Source organism: Anolis carolinensis, chromosome 2, assembly GCF_035594765.1.
Source record: "Anolis carolinensis isolate JA03-04 chromosome 2, rAnoCar3.1.pri, whole genome shotgun sequence".
Lineage (NCBI taxonomy): Eukaryota > Metazoa > Chordata > Lepidosauria > Squamata > Dactyloidae > Anolis > Anolis carolinensis.
In genome coordinates this window covers 96,896,640-96,917,936 of record NC_085842.1, presented here as the reverse complement: position 1 = coordinate 96,917,936, position 21,297 = coordinate 96,896,640, and the positions used below count along the sequence as shown (strand labels likewise).

Here is a 21,297-nt window from a genome sequence, read left to right as displayed (position 1 = left end):
CTAGGCCACTGGGGACTCTTCTTCATGTTGGAGGGTGAGAAAAGTTTTGTGTGTCTTAGTCTGGAGTCCCTTATGGTTAGCTGCATTCTTGGACCCCCTTGAAATGACCATTAGTCAGGTTTTTAGGCCAGGTTTTGGATCCCCACTCAACCATGAAAGCCACCTTGGGGAAGTCACACCTTCTCAGCTTCAGAGAAAGGAAATGACAAACAGTGGCCAGTTTTTCCTTTGAGAAACAGCTTGTATTGAACTTTGACTGTCCTGTTGGGTTTTTAATACTATCTTTTCTGTCTTCTTAATAAAGAAATAATTGGTTTTGCTTCAAAATCAACTTGTCCTTGGACGGATTTTTTTCTTCTTTTTTGGAGCTACTCTGCTTAATTGTCTGCTTTTAAAACCATTAACTTGTAAGGTCCTGTAGAACATTCATGCCTGGGAGAGTTTTTTTCCCCCAAACCAGTAAACCCAGCTCACTGTTCTTATCTATACATACACTTATGGTGTGTCATGACCACATCTTTCTCCCACAAGCAACAAACAAAGGCAAACAAAATTGTCAGAAAATGTTTATTTTTTTAGTTTGAATTGCCATGAATGTATGGTTGAATAAATATACTTTTTATATACACTTAACAGAAATTTACATTCCATCTTCAAACTGCTGAAATAGATTTTTTCCTCTTAAAATTCATTTTTACAAGCCAAAAAATAATCTGCCATTGACATCTGAATGTTTTTTTCTTGTGTATGTGCATGCAAGCTGTACTTCATATAAGTTACAGGTTTATTATGATGTAAAAATGTTTACTCTTAAGGAAGCAGTTGCTTTGCACTCTGGTTCTGATGTAGCAAAAAACATCCTTAATGGAACATTAAGGCCATACCAATGGGACATGTACATACAAATTTCACATAGAAAAGGCAGGGCAGTCCCTCGTTTCCTGGGAAAAAGTAACTGGCAAAATCGTCAGCTCAACTACTGTCTTTCATTTTTGGAAGGTCCTTCAGCTGAGGAAATACCTCCTAAAGTGCATGTTTTCAATATACACATACTTCTAGATTGACAGAAAGTACTTGCATTTAAGAAATAAAAACAAAATAAACCTACAACTTTCTCCTCACTTGCTTTATTCCCACCTGAGTTGTATTTTTGTGATGCAATTGATTGTTGATCCAGGAATAATGATCATCGGTAGGATTTGTGTGTTGACATAGTTGAATCTGACTGGTAATCGTCAATGGAGTACACTCAACTCCTCAATTAACCGAGGCCCACTAGAGATACACAGGCACTCACAATAAAGTGGGGGCAGAGGCTCAATAGCCCGAGTAAGTGTATGGATATCAGAACTATTCAGCCACAACCAACAGCATAACATTCTTCCCAGATAACCGTCTTATATGTGGTTGAGCAAGATCCAAATGCTATTTTCTGCCTATATGGTTGCTTAATTCTAGGAATATGGTATTATCTCATGGGAACACACATCACTTGTGGCAGTGTATGAATGTCTATGGAGGGACCCCATAATAACAGTGTTAGATCTGAGATGTGCAGTTTGATGAAAAAGAATTGGGCTAAACTCATTACAAACCTTTTTCACCTTAACCTTGCTGAGATGTGCATTTCCAAAATTTCCCTAATATAATTTATAAATAGTATAGAACAGCAGATTTTCCCTGATCTGGTGGCTTTGGCTGTATTTGACTACAGCTCCATCCTTCCTACCCACTCCCATTGAGAGGGCATGATGGGACTTGTAGTCCAGCATGCACTGACATTCTGGGGAAAGTTGGGAAAGAGAATCTAACTAATCTAACTAATGCCAGATGTGTTGTTATGGAACAGTGCTTCATGGGCTGTCTGATGAGGGAGATTTGACAATTCCCTCTCTTGGGACTTTATCACATGAAGCTGCTATCCCACAATCAGATATAGTGGCAACATAGCAATATGGTGACCCTCACTATTGTATATCTCCAAGTATTGTGCTACTGTGACACTTTGCCAATCCAATCCTGCAGCCATCCTTCCAAATAGTAGCTGAACTCAGCTCTCCAATCATCCCACTGCTCCAGAGGGGTTTTTGATAGATAGATAGATAGATAGATAGATAGATAGATAGATAGATAGATAGATATAAATTTTAGCAAAAGCAACTTTGCAAATGCAGCATAGTTTTGGTTAAAATTAAATTGATAAATTGCAGGAGTGGGGAAAAGTGGGAGAGCAGGACAATCCTGGTCTCTGATGTCACTTCTGTACAAGCACTCCAGTACAGAAGCAGATCAGGAGATCACTGCACAAGCTCAGCTACAGGACTTTGATGTGACCAGGGGCTACTGATAGGTTTTTCTCATCAGTGGCAGGGGATAGGTTTGTTACAGAGAGGTGACAGACCAGCAACGATTTGTGAACAGTATTGTGCCATAGGAACCATCATCATAAATGACAGTTCTGCTTTAGTGTCAGTTTGCCACAGACGTCCCTAATGTGCCAGGAACTGCTACCATATTGGCTACAACCCTTTCTTTCCTGGAAAACACTACTGCTTGGCACCAATGGCTTATGCATTGGAACTGGCCTGTGCATTACCATGCTGAGTAACACTGATATGATACACCTTTCTTCCTCAAATGCTTACATTTTCTTGTAGTGACACTGATTCAGTGTTTTAACATTTTGAATTTGTCCTCCCTACTAAACTGCTGAAAAGCAGTAAGTGCAATGCTATCAAATGTGGCTGAGCTGAGAGATTCTCCTTTTATTCCACACTGCTTCAATTCACTAAATATATACAAACAAGAACTGGAAATAAGAGCTATGATAAGGCTAAACATTAATCAGAATGTGTACTGTGCCTTTTTGTTAGTCTATAACTGGGATATATCTGGTGGCTACATTTCAAGGAAACTACTTTGGATATTCTGTTAATGGGTAAAGTTGGAAGTTTTTTCATGTCAGGGGCAACTTGAGAAACTGCAAGTCACTTCTGGTGTGAGAGAATTGGCTGTTTGCAAGGACGTTTGATGTTTTACCATCTTTGTGGGAGGCTTCTCTCATGTCCCCGTATGGGAAGCTGAAGCTGACAGAGGGAGCTCACCCCCTCTCCCTAGATTCAAACCACTAACCTATAGGTCAGCAGTCCTACTGGCACAAGGTTTTAATCTGTTGTGCCACCAGGAGCTCCTAAACTGGAGTTGAAACACATGAGATGGATATTTGGGGAGTCTTGGGATGGTGGTCCTTCTGTTCGCACAGAGGAGTGAGTGTTTCCCAGTTATCCTTGGGATGGCCCAAGATACCTTATTGCTTGGAGTGATGGACAAAATGGTATCCCTACCCAACTCTATGTGCCTAAACTGAGAGAACTGGGAACCTCAACTTCCTGTGACCCTGGTAATTGTAGAGTACACTCCTCCACTCTCTGTAGCATAGAGGAGTACAGAGTTTGCTATGTGGTGAATATGTTGCTCTGTCCTCCAATATCTTGCAGCAACAACCCTTGCTCAACCTAGCACTGAACCTCACTGTCCAATGATGGGGCTGGCCCAAAATTGCCCATTCAGCGGAAGTCCTCTACATTATATCCTATACCAATCCCAAAGATTCTCCAAATCATAAAATGCTTTAAGGGGGCTGAAGGAAAGTTCTTTTATGCATGCAGAAGGGTCCCCTTGATTTTAGGACCTAATCCTGAAACAGCAAATTTATTAAATGAGCAAGATGGAGTTAACAAGGGGCTCCTTGGCAGCTGATCCTAGGCTCTGGAATGGTCTTCCAAGGAAGGTCAAATTGACCTGCACTTTGCTGTCCTTCTGTCAGCAGGCAAAGACATAAAAATCAGCAGAAACTGACTACTTCTAAATGAAGCACATTTTTCTAGTGTGCTGTATTTCCTTTTAGCTATCCTTTATCTTTTAATTTTTCTATTTCATGTTTAAATGGTTGCTAATGTGATTTTTAATTGTTAATGTAGTTTGATTACACATTAGAATCATAGAATCATAGAGCTGGAAGAGACCACATTAGTCATCCAGCCCAATCCCCTGCCAAGAAGGAGGAAAATTGCACTCAAAGCACATTAATGACAATCCTTTGTATATTTTTATTTACACTATATTTAATGTAAGCCACCTATCCTTGAGAACAAAGATCAGATATAAAGGTAATAACTTTAAAAATTGCATATGTCTAAATCCAGTTGGCAGTCCCAACATTAGCAAACCCATGGAGTCAGTGTAAATTACATAATTGTTGACTCACCAAATTCCCCTCAATTCATAGGATCTGCTCCATTTTGGGCTAACAATTGGATCAAATCCATGGGGCTTCCATCTAGGCATTGATAAGGCTCAAGGTGGCTTAGTTTCGTGAATGTTACCACACCATTTACTCAGGAGCATTCACTGGGGCCATTAAATACCTATTTTAAACCAAGTGATATTTTCTCTTTAGCAGACCTGATCATGCTATTCTGAAAGATAAAAAAATTGAGAGCATGGTGTTTTTAGATGTATGAAATAAGTCTACAAAGTGAACATTTCTTTTCAACTTTCCATAGCTTTGTTTCTCTCAGTCTCTAATGAGAGACCCGGAACTGAGAAAGGCTATTAAGATTATGCCCTGATTTCTAAAAGAGTAAAAGCAAGGCAGGTAGAGCCAAATTAAGTTACATAATCAGCTACACCAACAAACTAATGAGTTTATCGAAAAAAGACAAGAAATATAGGCCTTTTGAACTTTTCCTCTTCATCTCACATTAGCTATTTTTATGTTATGCTAAGTGGAGGATTTTGTCTGCAATCCATATTATCATAAAGCTGCTAATAAAGTTATTAGTAAATTTAAAAATGCTCCCCTCTTCACCATACTGTTATTCAGATTGTGGCCTTGATGTTAGTAGTATAATATTTCCTTGTTCATCTTTTGCCACGGTTTCTTCCAAACCAGTCTGCCATTCACAAACTTCTAAGAGGCATACCGCTTTTTCTTACTCAGGATGCCATTATTTCAGACCATATATGAATTTCTTAAACCATCTAAAAGACTATATTCAAGAGAATTACAAAGTTGAACCCTCAGCTGATATGCATTCTGGAATCCTTCTTAGATAGAAAATAAAAGAAAGGTTCATTTTATTTTGCATTGTTTCCTTGATACCAGCAGGGGAGTTTCTGTGGAACAAGACTTTAGAAAAGAAAAGACATGGTGAAAAGATTAGCACCTCAACATGTGACAGCGGTGATGAAGTTCTGTAGTCACAGAGCTGGATGTTGGTTTCTTCTGTCAATGTATTTCTATTTACTTACATCTGACATTTTGAGTCGTTAAATACTAATGATTCAAAAGTTGGAAGCTGAGAATTCTTAATATATATATATTTAATATGAGAAGGCTGCCCACAAGCAACAACTCACACAAAGGTTTACCTTTACCTATTCTTCTGTGCAACTTTACTCAAGTCCCATGCTGCATGGTAAATGAGTCAAGAAAAAATATTTTCTCTTTAAGTTTTTAGCTGTGTGGCAGTAACATGATCTGCTGGTATGAGATTGGTTGCAGTACAAGACAGTTTCAGTCTCTTTACTGTAATGCATATAATCCCTTCCATTAAAATAAAATTCCAATTTGGACAATGTGACTTTCCTAAAAATGTATTGAATCCTCTCTACAACTTTTAGTAAGGTGGAAGGGCTATTAAGATGAGCATCAACAATAGCATTCAATTGGGAAGCACACGTCAGTAATGTTCTTGAGAAGCCATGCTCTCTGTTCACATACTGATTTTGCTCACTACCACTCTACGAAAAGTCATGGGTAGGCTGTCTTCTGATCTAATAACTCATTCTTCTGTTTACATTTCTGAAAGAGTACATGTTAAAAGCCCTCACTGAAGAACATGGCAGAGTAATTGTTATTATTTTAGCTCCTTGTTGGCTTCAAGGACCATCACAGACTTTGGGAATTAGCTTATTCCAATCAAGCTATGTGTTGTTGAAGTGTTCAATTTAGTTCTGATGTATTTTGAATAGCACTCCTAGCTTCTGGTCTGTGTTTATGTTAGAACCACAGTTACGTCCTTGTTTTTTTAAATGGAAACATGATCATTTTGCAAGAGTAAGCAATTGCTCACTTATCTTTTTTAAGAGTAGTAGTAAGTACAGAGTGCAAGTAATAAAGCACCTCTACTAGGGATTTCCTTTAAGCAGAGAAATCAGTGATTCTGAGAAATATTCTAGCTGCTGGGCTGTTCACACCTTAATTGTTAATGTTTTTAGGGTTTGAAAAAACCCAGTTATTGGTGCAGGATAGTGCCTCAAACAAAGCAAGGTTGGAGTGTTATCTACTGATATTTGGCTGTCTATATGATGGTTTCCAAATAGACACAAAGAAATGAATACATCACCAGAGTCAAATAAACTCCTGAGAAATAGTTTGGAATACAGTAGTAACAAGAAAGAGTATATTTTGTTAATTAGATTCTGAAAAGTGTCCAGAATAAAATTAGTACGTGCTGTGAGTTTTATCTCATATCCATTTTTTTCTAATCAGGGATGAGAAGTTTCAAACTTGTCAGCCATGGCAAACCTCAAAATGTATCTCAGATCTATCAAATTGAACAATTTGACCATGTGTCCTTTCACATTACAGAGTTTCAGGACTAGGATTCTACTTTAACTGCCATAGCAACATATAGATGTCAAGGATTTATAATTTGGGGAAGCAATAGAAGTCTCTGGCTAAGAATTGTAAAGTCTCCTCCTAAAACTGCAAATCTCAGGATTCCATAGCATATTGGAATGGAATCAAAGTGCTGCAAATGCATACTGTGAAAGGGTCCTTAGTATCCTTGAGTTTGCTTTGAATGCTGCCATCAAGATGGATACTATCTACTCTGTTCTGTTATCCATTGTGCTATGCTCATTTAGCAACATAGCGGCACGACCAGATAACATATATTCTGAAATGCTGCATGATCGCTCCAGGATATGTCTGATCTGCTACTGTACTTCTACATTTGGATCTGGTAGGAGTATGCTTTTCTAGATTCATGGTAGACTGCCATAACCATTTCTATTTTGTAGCTGGAATCAGACCTCAATAAGCTGGTGTTCTGGCCCATTGGTTTGATATGCTGCAGCTGCTACTTTCTCTAATACATTGGTAATGTCTCATTCTTTGGAGGCAACAGTCTCCTGGCAGATTACCAGAGTCATTCTGCACAGACTTCAATTTATGACCTATCACCTGACTTGGTTGGAAACATTAAGATAAGCAGAGTGGGGATTTAATCTTGAATATATTTGATTGCTTTTTGAAATCTGGACTCCTTAGATCTTTAGAATTGAAGGCATCCTGACTTAATCTTCATACAAAATGTTTTGAAGAGGCACATATTCAGAGAGTCCTTGCACCTTACTCTGTGGCAGCCAGTGGCTCTCACATCAGGGGGGAAGTGAATCTGTTCTAGGTTTAAGTCTGAACTTGAAGGGAGCCATCAAGATGCTGGAACAATTTGGGAAACAGAGGCCAATACTTTGGAGATCTCTTTTAAAGTTTGGGATGAAATGTGGATGCAATCTTCTGTTGACACAAGAGCCAGCAGCCATTTCTGGTCAGATGTTTTCTTTGCTCTTTGAGTAGGCTAAGTATGTGCTCTGTATTCTTTTCTTCTCTGAAGAGCTGAATGGCATTGCTGCAACTTCCCATTGTAAGTAAGAGACAGGAACAGTGGTTGTCATCAAGGGCACAGTTATTGCCTCCATCTTTTCCTTATCCCTGAGCCCCAGAAAATGTAAGGTCACACTTCCCAGGGTCTTTCTCTCATCTTCTCCAAGTTGGAAACTCTCCATTCTTAACTACACTCTAGGCAATAACGCTGGGTCCCTAGACATGTTATCAGAAATTGACTTATGACTATGTTGCTAGTGTAGTAATTCAGTCTGCCTTCAGACATACAACCATCTTGTTTAATGATTTTTAACCTGTCTTTAAATTTTCTCTTTGATATAAGGAGGGATATAAATTAGCAAGGTGCTAAAGTGGGCATCTCCCACTCCTAAATACTAGTATGGAGTATGTTTTAATAGATATTTGTGGGATTAAATTAATTATTTTGAACTCTTATTAAAATGCTATAGCTTCATCCTAAAACAGACCTACCCCACTCTCAAACTGTGATTCTGATAATCAAATGTAAAACATCCATGAAAGCAAAAAGTAGAAAATAGAAGAAGCACACAAAAATCATATTAAAATGATAAAGAACAGCAAGAGGAAGGAGGAGAGAAATGAAGAGTAACCATACTCTAAAAAATCCAAACACAAACCTTGTTAATATGGATCCAGTAAAGCAAGGTTATATAGAAAACGGTAATGAGCAATTTTGCATTTCAAACCCAGAGCTTGGTTAAGTTTCTTTTTCTTGGACCGCAATGCTCAGAATTTCCCAGAGATACATTTCTTCTGTATTTGTATTTGCCTGGAATGATAATCCATTTGAATCCTTTAACTGAATGAATAGATGTGGCCCAGAAATTTTTTTTAAATTACTTTCAGCTATATTTTTCTGATGGATCCATTGAATGTGTTTGTTTTAAGAAGAGACTGGGGTTTGTAACAGAATTCTCAGCAAGAGGTTGCACATATTGGAGGTGATGGTGGAAGTTATGAGAATGAAACTGAATGCAGATGAGGTTGGAGTGAGTGTGTGATTGGTTGAGGATATAGAGAGAGCTTCGGAAGCATATCCAGTAGCAGCATGGCACTTGAGTGTATAGCTGTAACTGAGCTTGAGGCTGCTTGTTTGATGACATCCAAACAAATCTACACACCGGATTGGTTGGTGGAGCTAAACAACACTTTGAGTGCGTTGCTGTGAGTCTTTCGGGCTGTATGGCCATGTTCCAGAAGCTTTATCTCCTGATGTTTTGCTCACATCTGTGGCAGGCATCTTCAAAGGTTGTGAGGTACAGATGTGGGTGAAACGTCAGGAAAGAAAGCTTCTGGAACATAGCCATACAGCCCGAAAGACTCATAGCAAGCCAGTGATTCTGGCTACGAAAGCCTTCGACAAAACAGTTTTAATATTTTGCGCTAAACATTTGATCTGTGATTATTAGGCTCTTATCAGAATTCAACATTGAGAATTGTTTTATTAGTATGTCTCCCCACCTCAAATCCCTTTAACTTATTTTTTTAACTATTGAGTAAATGTTTACTGTTCCTTTCATGTTCCTCTGAAGGTAGCTTAGAATATTTACTTTTGTTTAACAAAAGACAACAACAAAAAACAAAAGACAAAACAAAAACAAAACCAGAAACAAAACAAAATAGGCTTCAAGAGAGGTTGAAAATCAATTCACTAGCAAAAAACGATTAATTTCCAGTGTTGATATTCTGTGCTGTGGTGAAGTTACTTCTGATGGTATCAGTTTAGCTGGAAGGGAAAGTGCCTTGAGCAAAACTGATTCATAAAAGATCCAAGAAATAGGGAGAACTCCCTTAAACTAGGAATGCTGGGATGAGAACTTATTAACGCTGGAAAGTTTTGACCTCCGTAGAGGTTGGCACGCCTACCTCTGGTATAGTAAAAGATCTATAGAAAAAAATTTCGGTAACCATTTTGTAAGAGCGGCTCTAATTAGAACTTGGGAGAAATACAAACCTTTTTTTTATACTAAGACACCTCTATGGATTTCACCCTTAGAAGCTGACGTACGTCATATTTTAAACTGGAAGAAATGGCCAAGCTATAAAGACATTCTGAAGAAATCTAATGGTACATACTATCTAAAATCCCAAGAAGAGATAAAAGAGACTTTCAAAAATTGCTCATGGTTCCAATATGCACAAATTAAAGAAAAATTCAATAGTGACTCAAAAATTGGTTTTAGTGATTTAGAAGGCCCATGGGATAAATTACTAAGCTCTAATAAAAAAGAGATATCAAAAAGTTACAATATACTGTTGGGCTGGTCAACAGAAGAAGTGACAGTGAAACAATGTATGACCAGCTGGGCTAGAAATATCGGCCGACCTATCAATTTTTCAGAATGGGAATTAGTTTGGAAGAAGAAAATCAATTACACCTACGCCTGGAACCTAAAAGAAAACTGGTTAAAAATCTTCCACAGATGGCACATGACTCCAAAAAAGTTGCAAGCAATGTATAAGAATTACCCAAATAGCTGTTGGAAATGTAAGTCACAGGAGGGATCTTTTTATCATCTATGGTGGTCGTGCCCGAAAATACAGAAATTTTGGACAATTATTCATGATGAAATCCAAAAAATATTAAATATAAAGTTCCTTATGAAACCGGAATCCTATCTACTAGGGATCTTAGATCCAGCACTAAATTGGAAATTAAATGATGACAAATTATTCATATATACAACAACTGCTGCCAGAATAGTACTGGCCAAAAAATGGAAACTTGAACAGATTCCTAACTTAGATCTTTGGTTAGAGAAGGTGAAAGAAATCAGGGACATGGACCAACAAACTTTTTATATGAAAGAACTAAGAGACAAACCTGTCAAGAGGACAAATTGGGAAAAAGTGGACATGTACCTCAAAACAAAAGTATAAACCAAATTAATAGGAGGACCCGGTCACAAATTATAACTTACTTAAAATGAATTAATTAGAGGAATTGCTGTCTGTATCTATGTACTTCTACTCCCCTTCCCCCCCCCACCCCTTATTCCTTTCCTTCCCTTCCCCTTTTCCCCGCCCCCGCACTGCTTCCCAATGTATTCCTTTTCCCTGTTTTTATCCATAAGTTTGTATGGTTGCATCACAAAAATATTAATAAAAATATTCAAAAAAAAACAAACAAACTAGGAATGCTGGGCATATTCTGATTATTTGGTAAGTGTAAGCACTAAGTGTGTGGTATTCTCTTTTATATTGTATTGATTAGTTTCTTGTCATTTTTCTAAATATAGCTTTGGGCTTGTATTTAGCTTTTGTATGACAAAAACCGAGTCACTATTTTACTTTGTAATCATCATATGGGAACTATGAATTGATAAATGAATATTAGTAAACCTGTAGCCTTCTATAAAGTGGTAGTGTCTTATCCTTCAAGTCCTTCCTCAAAACCTATTCTGTAAAGCCTTCAGTAGCCTTTTAATGATCGTTCCCAACTGAAAGTAATCTTACATACATGTAATTAAATTTACAACTCATTCTTATCCTGTTAGCCCTGTCCTTTGATTTTTAAATTGTGAATTCCTGGGGCATGAGCCTTTGTCCTTTTGCTTTTGCATATTATGCAAAGGGGCCTAATAGCACCTTTGAGACTAATTGAGAGAAATAAACTGTAGCATAAGCTTTCATGGACAGTCTACTTCCTCAGATGCAGCAGCCTATGAAAGCGTATGCTGCCAAATTAATTCTCTCAGTCATCTCAAAGGTGCTACTAGATCTATTTGTATATTGATATTCCAGTCTAAAATGACTATGTCTTTGAATTCAATTGACATATATATTGTAAGGCTAGTGAAATAATAATTCAATTCATTTGGCTGTCTGCTTTTGCTGAATGTTACAACCATGATTCTTTCAAACGTAAAGTCTCAAGCTACAATATTTCCTCAAATCACCAAATGATGTTAAAAATTAGTCTTTAATGGTTAACTTTATTTAGAGAGCCAGTATTATGTAGTGTTTGGCTGTTGGGCTAGTATTCTGGAAACCAGGGTGTGAATCCCTTTTCAGCCATGGAAATCCACTGGGTGATCTTGAAAACTTATATTTTCTCAGACTCAGAGGAAGGCAATGGCAAACCCACTGAACAAACCTTGCCAAGAAAATCCTGTGCAACATTTATCTTAGGGCCACCATAAGTCAGAAAGACTTGAAGGCACATAGCAACAAAACTCTACTAAAGCTTTGGATAAGTAAAGTAACATTTTGTGTCTTAAAAAGAATGCTGACACTTTAGATTAAAAAAAACCATGTTGATGAAGAATGATTTTTTTTTCATTGAAGTCTAAAGAGTCATGAATCTGGCTCAATCGTGTTAAAAACTGTCAAAGAAAAAGGCCAGAAACCTGTGATATGCTAACAAAGGCCCCTTCTACACAGCCATGTAAAATCCAGATTATCTGCTTCGAACTGGATTATATGACATATAATCCAATTCAAAGCAGATAATGTGGATTATGTGCTTTGATAATCTGGATTATATGGCAGTGTAGAACGGGCCAAAGTTTAGACAGCATAATCTTTTGTGAACTACACCATACCACATCAAATGCATCCCCCAAAATCATATAGCAAATAAATCTTGTTTATGTTTGAAGGGAAATAAAGACAGTTGCTTTTGTGGCATCAGACTTAACACAGCTATTTCCTTTCTGTAAATGAAAGCAAAAGAAATATGATGTATCATCCTTCAACATTGGGATCGAGTTGAGAGTTTATGCAACAGTAACATTGTTTTTCATAGGGATGGTGTCTGGAATGTACTTTGTAAAATTCCTGATCCAAGTTCTTCCCTTGCTTTCTCACATGTTTTGGTAATGTCCTGTTTTATCTCATTTGCTCTCTAGTACTGAGATCCTTGGGGAGGGACACTGATAATCAAAAAAGGGATGCTTGAATGGATGGTGCTCAAAAAGATCTATGGATGTACATTAATGTGTGAAATTTATTTTAAGAAAAACTCAGCTTGTCATTAATAGCTAAACCTTTCCAATGAAACTGCCTTAGATATTCCAAAAAGGGGGGGGAGGAGGAAAAGAGGAGTACTTTAATATAATTTTTCCCAGCTCATTATCTCCTGACTGTGACAGTCAAGAGGAAGCTTTCTTTCTTAACAAATGGAGAAAAAACTTTTTTTTTGGCCACTGTACTGTCAGGTCCAAAAATCTTCTGGTTCCTATCGGTTATTCTTCAAACAGTTGTTTTCTAGATTATCAAGTTATGTTGAAAACATTTCTATTTTTAATTAGTTGTGGGTGAGCAATTCTAAGAGACTCCATATAGATTCTTTGACAGAAGATGTCTGAAGTTTAATATGAACTGACTATGCATACATATTACTGCAAATAGGATGAAATGGTCTGAGATTAAAATTGTAGCAGATCATCATTAAAGCAAACAGTACTTTAATAGAAGTTTCGGTGGGTTCTCTTATATGTGTGTGGAGGGGCAGACAGGGGTGAAACTCATTTATCCCTGATCTTAGTTTTTCTCCTCTGAATGTAATGATTCCTAGATGTGTAGTAATACTCAAGGGCCTGCATCCCCTTAAAGACAAACATAAGTGGAAGATCACCTTATACCTGAGTATTAGGTTGGTTTTCTTGTCATTGAGGAGATTGACATTCTCCCAGTGGACAGAGCCCACTTAAAGATTCACTAGAAAAGATAATAAGGTAGAAGACAGCAGGAAAAGAGGAAGACTGGATTCCAGATGAAGGAAGTAAATCAAGGAAGACACATCCCTGAATCTGCAAGACCTGATCAGGGCAGCTGATGACAAGGTCACTTGGAGATCGCTCATTCATGGGATCAGCATTAGACAAAACTGACATGTAAGCAGTTAAAAACAATAAATGCGGCATAACCAGATACTTCTCTTATTCCCCTAACTCTCCAACAATCATGGAGTAACCATTGGGGATGCTACCATAAGAAATCAGCAAGCCCTGGAGGTGGTAAGTGGGGAACCACAGCGTAGGTCCACCTGTAGAGCTCAGTGCTAGGCTGGACAACGTAGGTTCTCAGCTTGTGTTTGTTATCTTGTTCCCTAGCTTTGTAAAGCAGGGTCAGCTCTATCATTTAGCAAAGGGAATTGGCAGCTTCAAAAAGAAAATATGGGGAACCATTTCAAAATGCACACTGCACTTTTATTATGATTTCTATATTTTAAATGGTTTTCAACAGTTTAAAACTACAGTTTGTCCTTAGTATCTGCTGAGATCTAGTTTCAGGATCCTACATGGATATAAATTCATACCACTATTATGGGTAAATTGGACTTTTAGCCTATATATTGCATATTTGAAACTAGTTCTGAAATGAACAGAATACAATGGTACACAATAATTCAATGGTATTCAATAGGGCATGCAAGAGCTTTGTTTAGATTCTACATACAACTATTGTGAGTCCACTTCTAAATTTTCGAATATCTTATGTGTGACCCAAACATCTGTAAATATTGGGAACAGAGGAGAGAGAGCAGGGGGGCTCTAGGTTAGAATCCAGAGATACTTCAGTGGCACTACAAAATAATAATATTATAGAGCAATTATTTGTGTCAGGAATAATTGTAATGCTCTGAAGGATGACGGCTTGCTATAATTATCTTTCAAAAATAATGAAGTGGCTTGATAAATATTGTGGGAATATAATAAGACATCCTGCCTCCCACTCCTTTTTAGCCAGACACAGCTGTAAAAGAACGGCTGCCAAAAAACGGTATTCTGTGCATTGAGGGGCTTCTAATCCTGCTGCTGTGGAGCAAGAATGGGCTAGTGCATTTGGCTAGAACAGGGTAGCAGCATGCTCTCCAAAAAGCAGAAGACAGGGGACAAAGGATTTTTAATAGTAAACAACTGGCTGTTCCAAGGCAAATGAAATCATATCTGTCAATCTCAGATGGAATCGCATGTATAAATGTAAGTCATTTGAACCAAAGAGAACAATTCTGTTGTGGCATCGTTTGGCTGCAAATTAAGTGCAATTAAGAATAAAACATTCATATCTTGAACAGCCACTTAGCTGCCACTTTAGAAATAGCGCTTTTGAGCTTTGAAAGCTAAAGTAAAAGTGCCTTTGCCTTACTATTAAAATGAAAATGCCATGTTTGATTGAGAAATGGGTTCCTGGGCACTGTGATAAACCCTTGGAAGCCACGTTTAAGTATACACTACAATATCCTCTTTTTCTCAACACCCATCAAAATCAGAGGCAATAGGTGTTCCCCAGATCAGTGAGGCAATGAATCCACTCTAGCTCATAGCCTGAACTTCAGTGATGGATAGAAGTTGCTGGGGAAAGCTTTCAGCACCTTGGAGAGCCCCTTCAAAGATGAGATTTTTTTTTTTTAAAAAAAAACACCCCAGAGCAGATCCACCATCCAACTACCATTTGAAACACATATTTGTTTCACTGGGACCAATGGCAAGCATGAATTATACTGGCAGTAGGGCAGGGATTGGGTCTTGACTCTGAGACTCTTAAGCCTATTGTGAGCAACAGCTCCAGAACATGTGATCAGGCTGCATATATAATATGCTATCTGACTAGATTTTTTGTGTGTGTCAGGAGCAACCGGAGTTGCTTCTGGACTGAGAGAATTGGCCGTCTGCAAGGACATTGCCCAGGGGACGCCCGGATGTTTTGATGTTTTACCATCCTTGTGGGAGGCTTCTCTCATGTCCCCGCATGGAGCTGGAGCTGATAGAGGGAGCTCATCCGCACTCTCCCCGGGTGGGATTCGAACCTGGCAGCTTTCAGGTCAGCAACCCAACCTTCAAGTCATGAGGCTTTTATCCCCTAGGCCACCAGAGGCTGGACTAGATGGACAAACAGACTTAGAGAAGCAGTTCTGTGCATCTATTTAAAAACTTCTTCAGCAGAAATAGGATAAAGGAAGCAGAAGGCTTTATAGATCATACTGCATGATGTGCTAATAATTATCCAAAGGCATTTACACAAGTTTTGAATGATCACTTGTAAGATTAGAAAGAAAAGGGAGCTAGTATTTTAACATCAAATACATATACTCAGAGGTTGAGGTATTAGATGCAACAGGACATAGGGTTACTGAGGAACACCCCCCCCCCCAAAAGAGGAAAATGTAATCTCTACCCAAAATGTCTATTCATAAAATTTCTGGGGCAGGTGTAGCCACACAGCAAAAGTAACATACGTAATTGGCTGACACATTTTATTTTATTAGGATTTCTGTGGAATGCAACCTGCAGCCCACAAAAGGTTATGCAATAAAGTGTGTTTGTCTTTCTTGTTTTCAGAGAATAGTATTCAGTCATGCTTTAACCTGCTCTCAAGCCAGTGAAGTTACACCTGGGAGAAATTGGCTCAGTGAAAGCAAACCCAGTCATGCAGGTCTGAATTTAGAGCAGGAAGGCAGCCGTGCGAGCCCTTACTTAATGTGTCTTGGTCTGGAGCATCTGTGGCAAGGTGAATTTCAACTCCATTTCACATAAGAAAGGAAAGAAAAGAAGATGCAGCCAGGGATTTTTTTTTTGGGGGGGGCAGGAGTTTGGGGAAAGAGAAGAAAGGAGGGTGCAGCAATAGAGTCTAGGCAGGGTTCAAAGTGGGGTCTTTGGCAGCAACTGTGCTGTAAGGCTTGAGATTTCAAGGAGTTGCCTGTGTAGGTAGCTTCCCCCCCCCCCCCCCCCCACACACACACGCACACACACTTGGGAAAGAAGACTATGAATTAAGGATAGTAATCTCCAAGATTTAATTCATCTGAATGGAAGACATTTTTAGTGGAAGATGACGATGCACGAAAACTCTTGCTGGCTTGTCTTTATAGATGGTCCCTTCCTGTTTTTCGTGGCATACATTGCCTCATGCTGGAAAGTGAGATTGGCAAAACATTGTCCCTCTGGCTGTGCAAACCTATAATTCTTAGAAGTATGGTGACTGTGGTCAATGGCACCTCAATTATAAATGATCCACATTCACTCTGTATAATAGTCTCAGGTTTTGAAACTCTTAAAGTATTTATTGCCAGGCCTGCTTTATTCTATTTTTCTCCTCACCATGTAAAATGGAAGGGGGAAGACTGAGTCTGGATCAAGTGGTCTCCTTTGCTACTGCATAATCTCAGCCAGCCTCAAAACAGCTCAATTCAGAGACAGGAGTTTTTGAGACACAGACTGGGCAGCACCTTCCATTTCTTTCTTTCTTTTTGTGAAGTCCATACTTAGAAATCACACCCAGTGTTTTGGATCTTTCTCCTTCTTGCAGATAGTAATCCCGATTCTCTAAATGGTGATCTAAAACATTTATTTCAGATTCAGATGGTTAGGACCAACTGTGGAAATCAAGCTGGGGTTGTCTAAATGAAATGTTTTATTTTTAGCCCAGTTAGAGGTCCAGATATAAAATACATGGCTATAATTTTCTAATTTTGGAGATAATTGATTCCTGAGTCAACTATATACGTTGCTTGAGAATCATTGAATATAAATCTAGTCTGATTTTTTCACGTAAGTTGCTACAGCTGTTGAAGAATGGAGTTAACATCTTCCTTGGTTAGATGAATGGAATCATATGTTTTAAAATCTAAGAGCAGCTCCAAACATTAGGACATATGTGGAAAACACTGGCATGAGGCTGGTGCTTTCACTCAAAAGAGTGGACACCATAAATGCATATGCAAACAACTGAAAACTTTATCCTGATCATAGTTTCTAGATATGTAGAGACATGTTTAAAGGACTCTCTGTGTGTAATACATACATTGTGTGTATGTTTCTAGATTTGTATGTGCATTATGCCAACACTTGCTATAGGAAACAGTGGCATGAGAGTAGTACTACCTTTGTCCAGCATTAGGTGTAGATCTGCCTCTGATATTTGCCAATCCTGTCTCTATGGGTCAACATTGATTGTCTTTCTAATTGCTGAAATCTCTTTTCATTATAAGTTTTTTAAAGTGCAAAAACTGGGAAAGTAATCCATATGTATGTGTGTGTGCAATATAGCAACTGAATAGCATTGTTGTGTCTATACACTCACACACAATTCCTCCCTCTTCTCACCCCTCCTCATCCTAAACACTGACCAAACACTGACTCAAACTGTCATAAAGGACTCAACTGTCAATTTTAACTATCCCTGCAGAGCTGGTTAAATCCCCAGTCCATGTAAACTTCGATGACTGTTTTTCCTCCTCTGCAATGTAGCAGTCATCTAACTCATAGCTGGAGAAATGCCAAACTGCAGAGGAGCTCAAAAAAATAAATCTCATTTATATCTTGCTAGCCGCAAAAGCTTAATGCAGCACCAAAGAGAGTTACAAAAATATAATTTGGCTAGCAATCCTGCTTGAATATTATTAATGCTATGAAATGTCAGAAAATAATGCTTGTCTTTTCAGTACATATATCATATTTTCTCATGTTCTAGTCCATGCCTATCAATTAAAATGCATTTTCTTTAACTTTTATTTACACACAAACACAAAAATCATTCACCTACCTATTTTTGCTTCTCTCCTGAACTATAGTTGTGAAATTCTTTTCTGGGGGGGCGGGGGGTTGTTTTAAAGCTCTAGTTTGTCATGTTAACAACTTGCTTTTTTATCAACTTAAAGAAATATGGCTAGCATCATTAAATTAATACTGCTTTTGAAACATCATGTGATGACTCTACAACCACACTCCTGGGATTCCCATTACTGTCAATAGGAGTGAGTTGTATGAGTGAGCACCTTTGCTCTGAAGAGACAACTTCTACCTCTTGAGATTCAAGAAGCTGCTGTTCACTTCTGATTGAAATCCATGGGAACATCCAATGAATGTTAAAGAATGTAGGTTACAATTTAAATTAATTCCCCATAGAGGCATTTCTTTACTTCCATTTGCACCACTCACTGAAACGCATAAAAATAAGATTTATCTATCTATCTATGTATATATTCTATATTTTGTAGGGGAAGATAATAAAGTTATTGTTTTCTAGTATGAAATTTATAATCCTCTCAATGCTTCCCAGCAAACCCTGATCTTTCCTTCCACTTTTAAAATATCCCCATCCAAACTCTCTCTCGCTCTCTTTTCTAAAAAAATCTCTTTTGCATGCTTTCTTAGGACTGGTATGGCCTTGTAGAGCAAGAGTCTGGTTTAAGCATAATTGCAATCCTCTTTGCACATGGAATCATGAATCATTCCATTGGCTTTAGAATCTAAGCTGTTAATAGGCTAAAAAAGGATTTCTTTTTGCATTATAATTAAGCATGAATATATATTTAATATATTACACTGCTTGGACTGCCGCCATAGCAATCCTAACTTCCCTATGCTGTAAAACAATTCATTTCTTCCATAACCTTCCCAACTCAAGTTTTTGAAAGCTTTCTTCCCAAAGCCCACCCACCCCCTAGTATTTTTCAGTTCATATGTTTTTTTTAAAGTCGCCCCTTTTTAAAATAGATATTGCCACATTCTTAATTTCATGCATCACTGCATTGCTATTGCACATGGTGAGTATAGAATAACCATCTATCTTGCCTTTGCAACCATCCATCCTCTTTTGATTTTGGCATAGGAACTCCCCCTCTCGGCTCATGGCTTGTGTACATCTTCCCTTCGGACAATCTTGTAGATGATCCAGTAGAAAATGTTGAAGATGAGGAAAGCCATGGGGAAGCCGATCCGTGAGAACTTATCGATCTTTTTGGCTCGTTGGACGAAAAGCTTGCGCATTTCATCAGCAGACTTGGAAGCGGGTGGTGCGGGGTTTGCTGTGTTGTTGTTATTGGCTCCTTTGACTGAGATGCCATCCTTGGCTTGCAGGCAGGCAGGTCCCATCCCATAGGCAGAGAAGTTGAACCGGCCTTCACCAGTGTCATCCTCCTGAAATATATTAAACATAGGGCTCTACTTACAAATAAGATATAGACAGTGCACCCTTGCTATAAGGCTTTCCTGCCATCACTCCCAAAGTCACTGGAGACACACATCTCCTACAATGCCTTGCAGAAGAATAGCCCTTTCTGGGAGAGACTGGCCTTATAGATGGGTGCAGTATAATGTGCAGATGCAAAGCAGGGGATCCATTTAAAAACTGGAAAGTGGATTGATTTGTTTTTTCTTTCAGCAACCAACTTTTTCCTCCAACAAGATATCCCCTGTTTTGCTTCTGCCCCTCCTCCCCATCCATACCTTCTTTGTTCTTGGCTTTGCCCAGAAGGAGTGGGCTCCATGTAACTCTTATAGCAAAAGTCATTTCATGAGTACTTTTATGGAGTTACATGGACTCTTAGAAGACAGGCTCATATTTTAAAAGATATCTGTGTGCATTGTCAGCATCATGCTGAGTTCTGGTTTCTTTCTCTTTGACTTTTCTTTGGGGCTTCACTTTACTACTTCCTCACAAAGATCTACAAGAATATAATGAAGATTTATCTACACTGCATTTTTACTTGACTTAATATTCATCTCATGGAGTCTGAGAGATTAGAGACGTGTACAATATGTTTCTCATTCTGGTAGTGCCTCACCAAGAATTTTCAGCATCCTCTGAAAATAATGGCTCATTAAAATAGTTTAAATGAGTAATACTTCTAGGATTCCTTAGGCCATTGGTTCTCAGCCATTGGTTATTTAGATGTTCTGGACTTCAATTCCAAAAAGCACTGGCAAGATGCGCAATGGTCAGGGATTCTGATAGCTGAAATTCAAAACATCTGAAGGACCAAAAATGGGAATGCATACATGGAAGCTGAATGAAAGCTAGAAGGGAATAATAGAGGTAACAATATTTTGCTCTTTTTTCTATGAGCCATGGACAGAGAAGCCATGCACAGTCTGAATCAAGACAACTGTTTTAAAAGGTTTTAAAGATTTTTTTTAGAAAGGTAAAAATCATGAGGAACTGGGTGGTATATTTTTATATTTGTTACCATGCAGATGATTTATTAATGTTCTTCCAGGCATTGAAAAATAATAAAATCTGGTATTCCCTATAAAACAGTCCTATAACTAGGGTGGTATGCCCTTCTGGTGACCTAAAAGAGGTGTACTATATCTGACTACAGCTTGAAAAGTTATTGTTTTTAGGCTACAACTCCAAAAATTCCTTAAGCAACATTCCCGAGTCATGATTACTTGCCAGGACTGGAGAAGAGAAATCACAATATGGATTGTCTTTTTTGGCCTTTTTTTTTAAAAAAAGGCATATTACATAAGATATACATAAGAATTTTTGTTGTTTCCATATTATCTAGTTTATTGTGTAAAATATAATGTAATAGATTACCATTTGAAACATGAAATCCCCATGTTGAAATTTTCTTTTTTTAAAGGGATTTTTGAAGTGTTCCCTATCTTTCTTGAATATTGAAGGATCTACCTTGTCAAAATGTCAATTTCTGCTATTTCCTTCTTGCAGGATCACCTCATATGAAAAATGATCCTGTTGCTTGTTTACATTTTTCAATTGTGGCTGCATTTTGGATATTTTTACAGGTGTCATGTAATATTGATAGAACATTTTGTAAAAGTTTTCCAACAGTGAGTAATTTCTGAATATTTTTATTTTTACTTTCCAAGGGCATTCCCACTAATAGT

General features: G+C 38.0%; 1 protein-coding gene across 3 annotated transcripts in view; it reads right to left on the bottom strand.

Annotated features, from left to right (window-relative positions):
- Positions 1-553: 553 nt before the first annotated feature.
- Positions 554-21,297, bottom strand: part of glra1 (glycine receptor alpha 1) — a 114,154-nt gene continuing 93,410 nt past the window's right edge. For 2 of the 3 annotated variants that reach the window (XM_016995732.2, XM_062970265.1), the window contains one exon: positions 554-19,605. In XM_016995732.2, coding sequence (XP_016851221.1) covers positions 19,291-19,605 — 315 coding nt within the window. In that variant the 3' untranslated portion in view covers positions 554-19,290. The remainder of the gene's footprint in view (positions 19,606-21,297) is intronic. The other variant, XM_008116333.3, reaches the window with a different exon arrangement.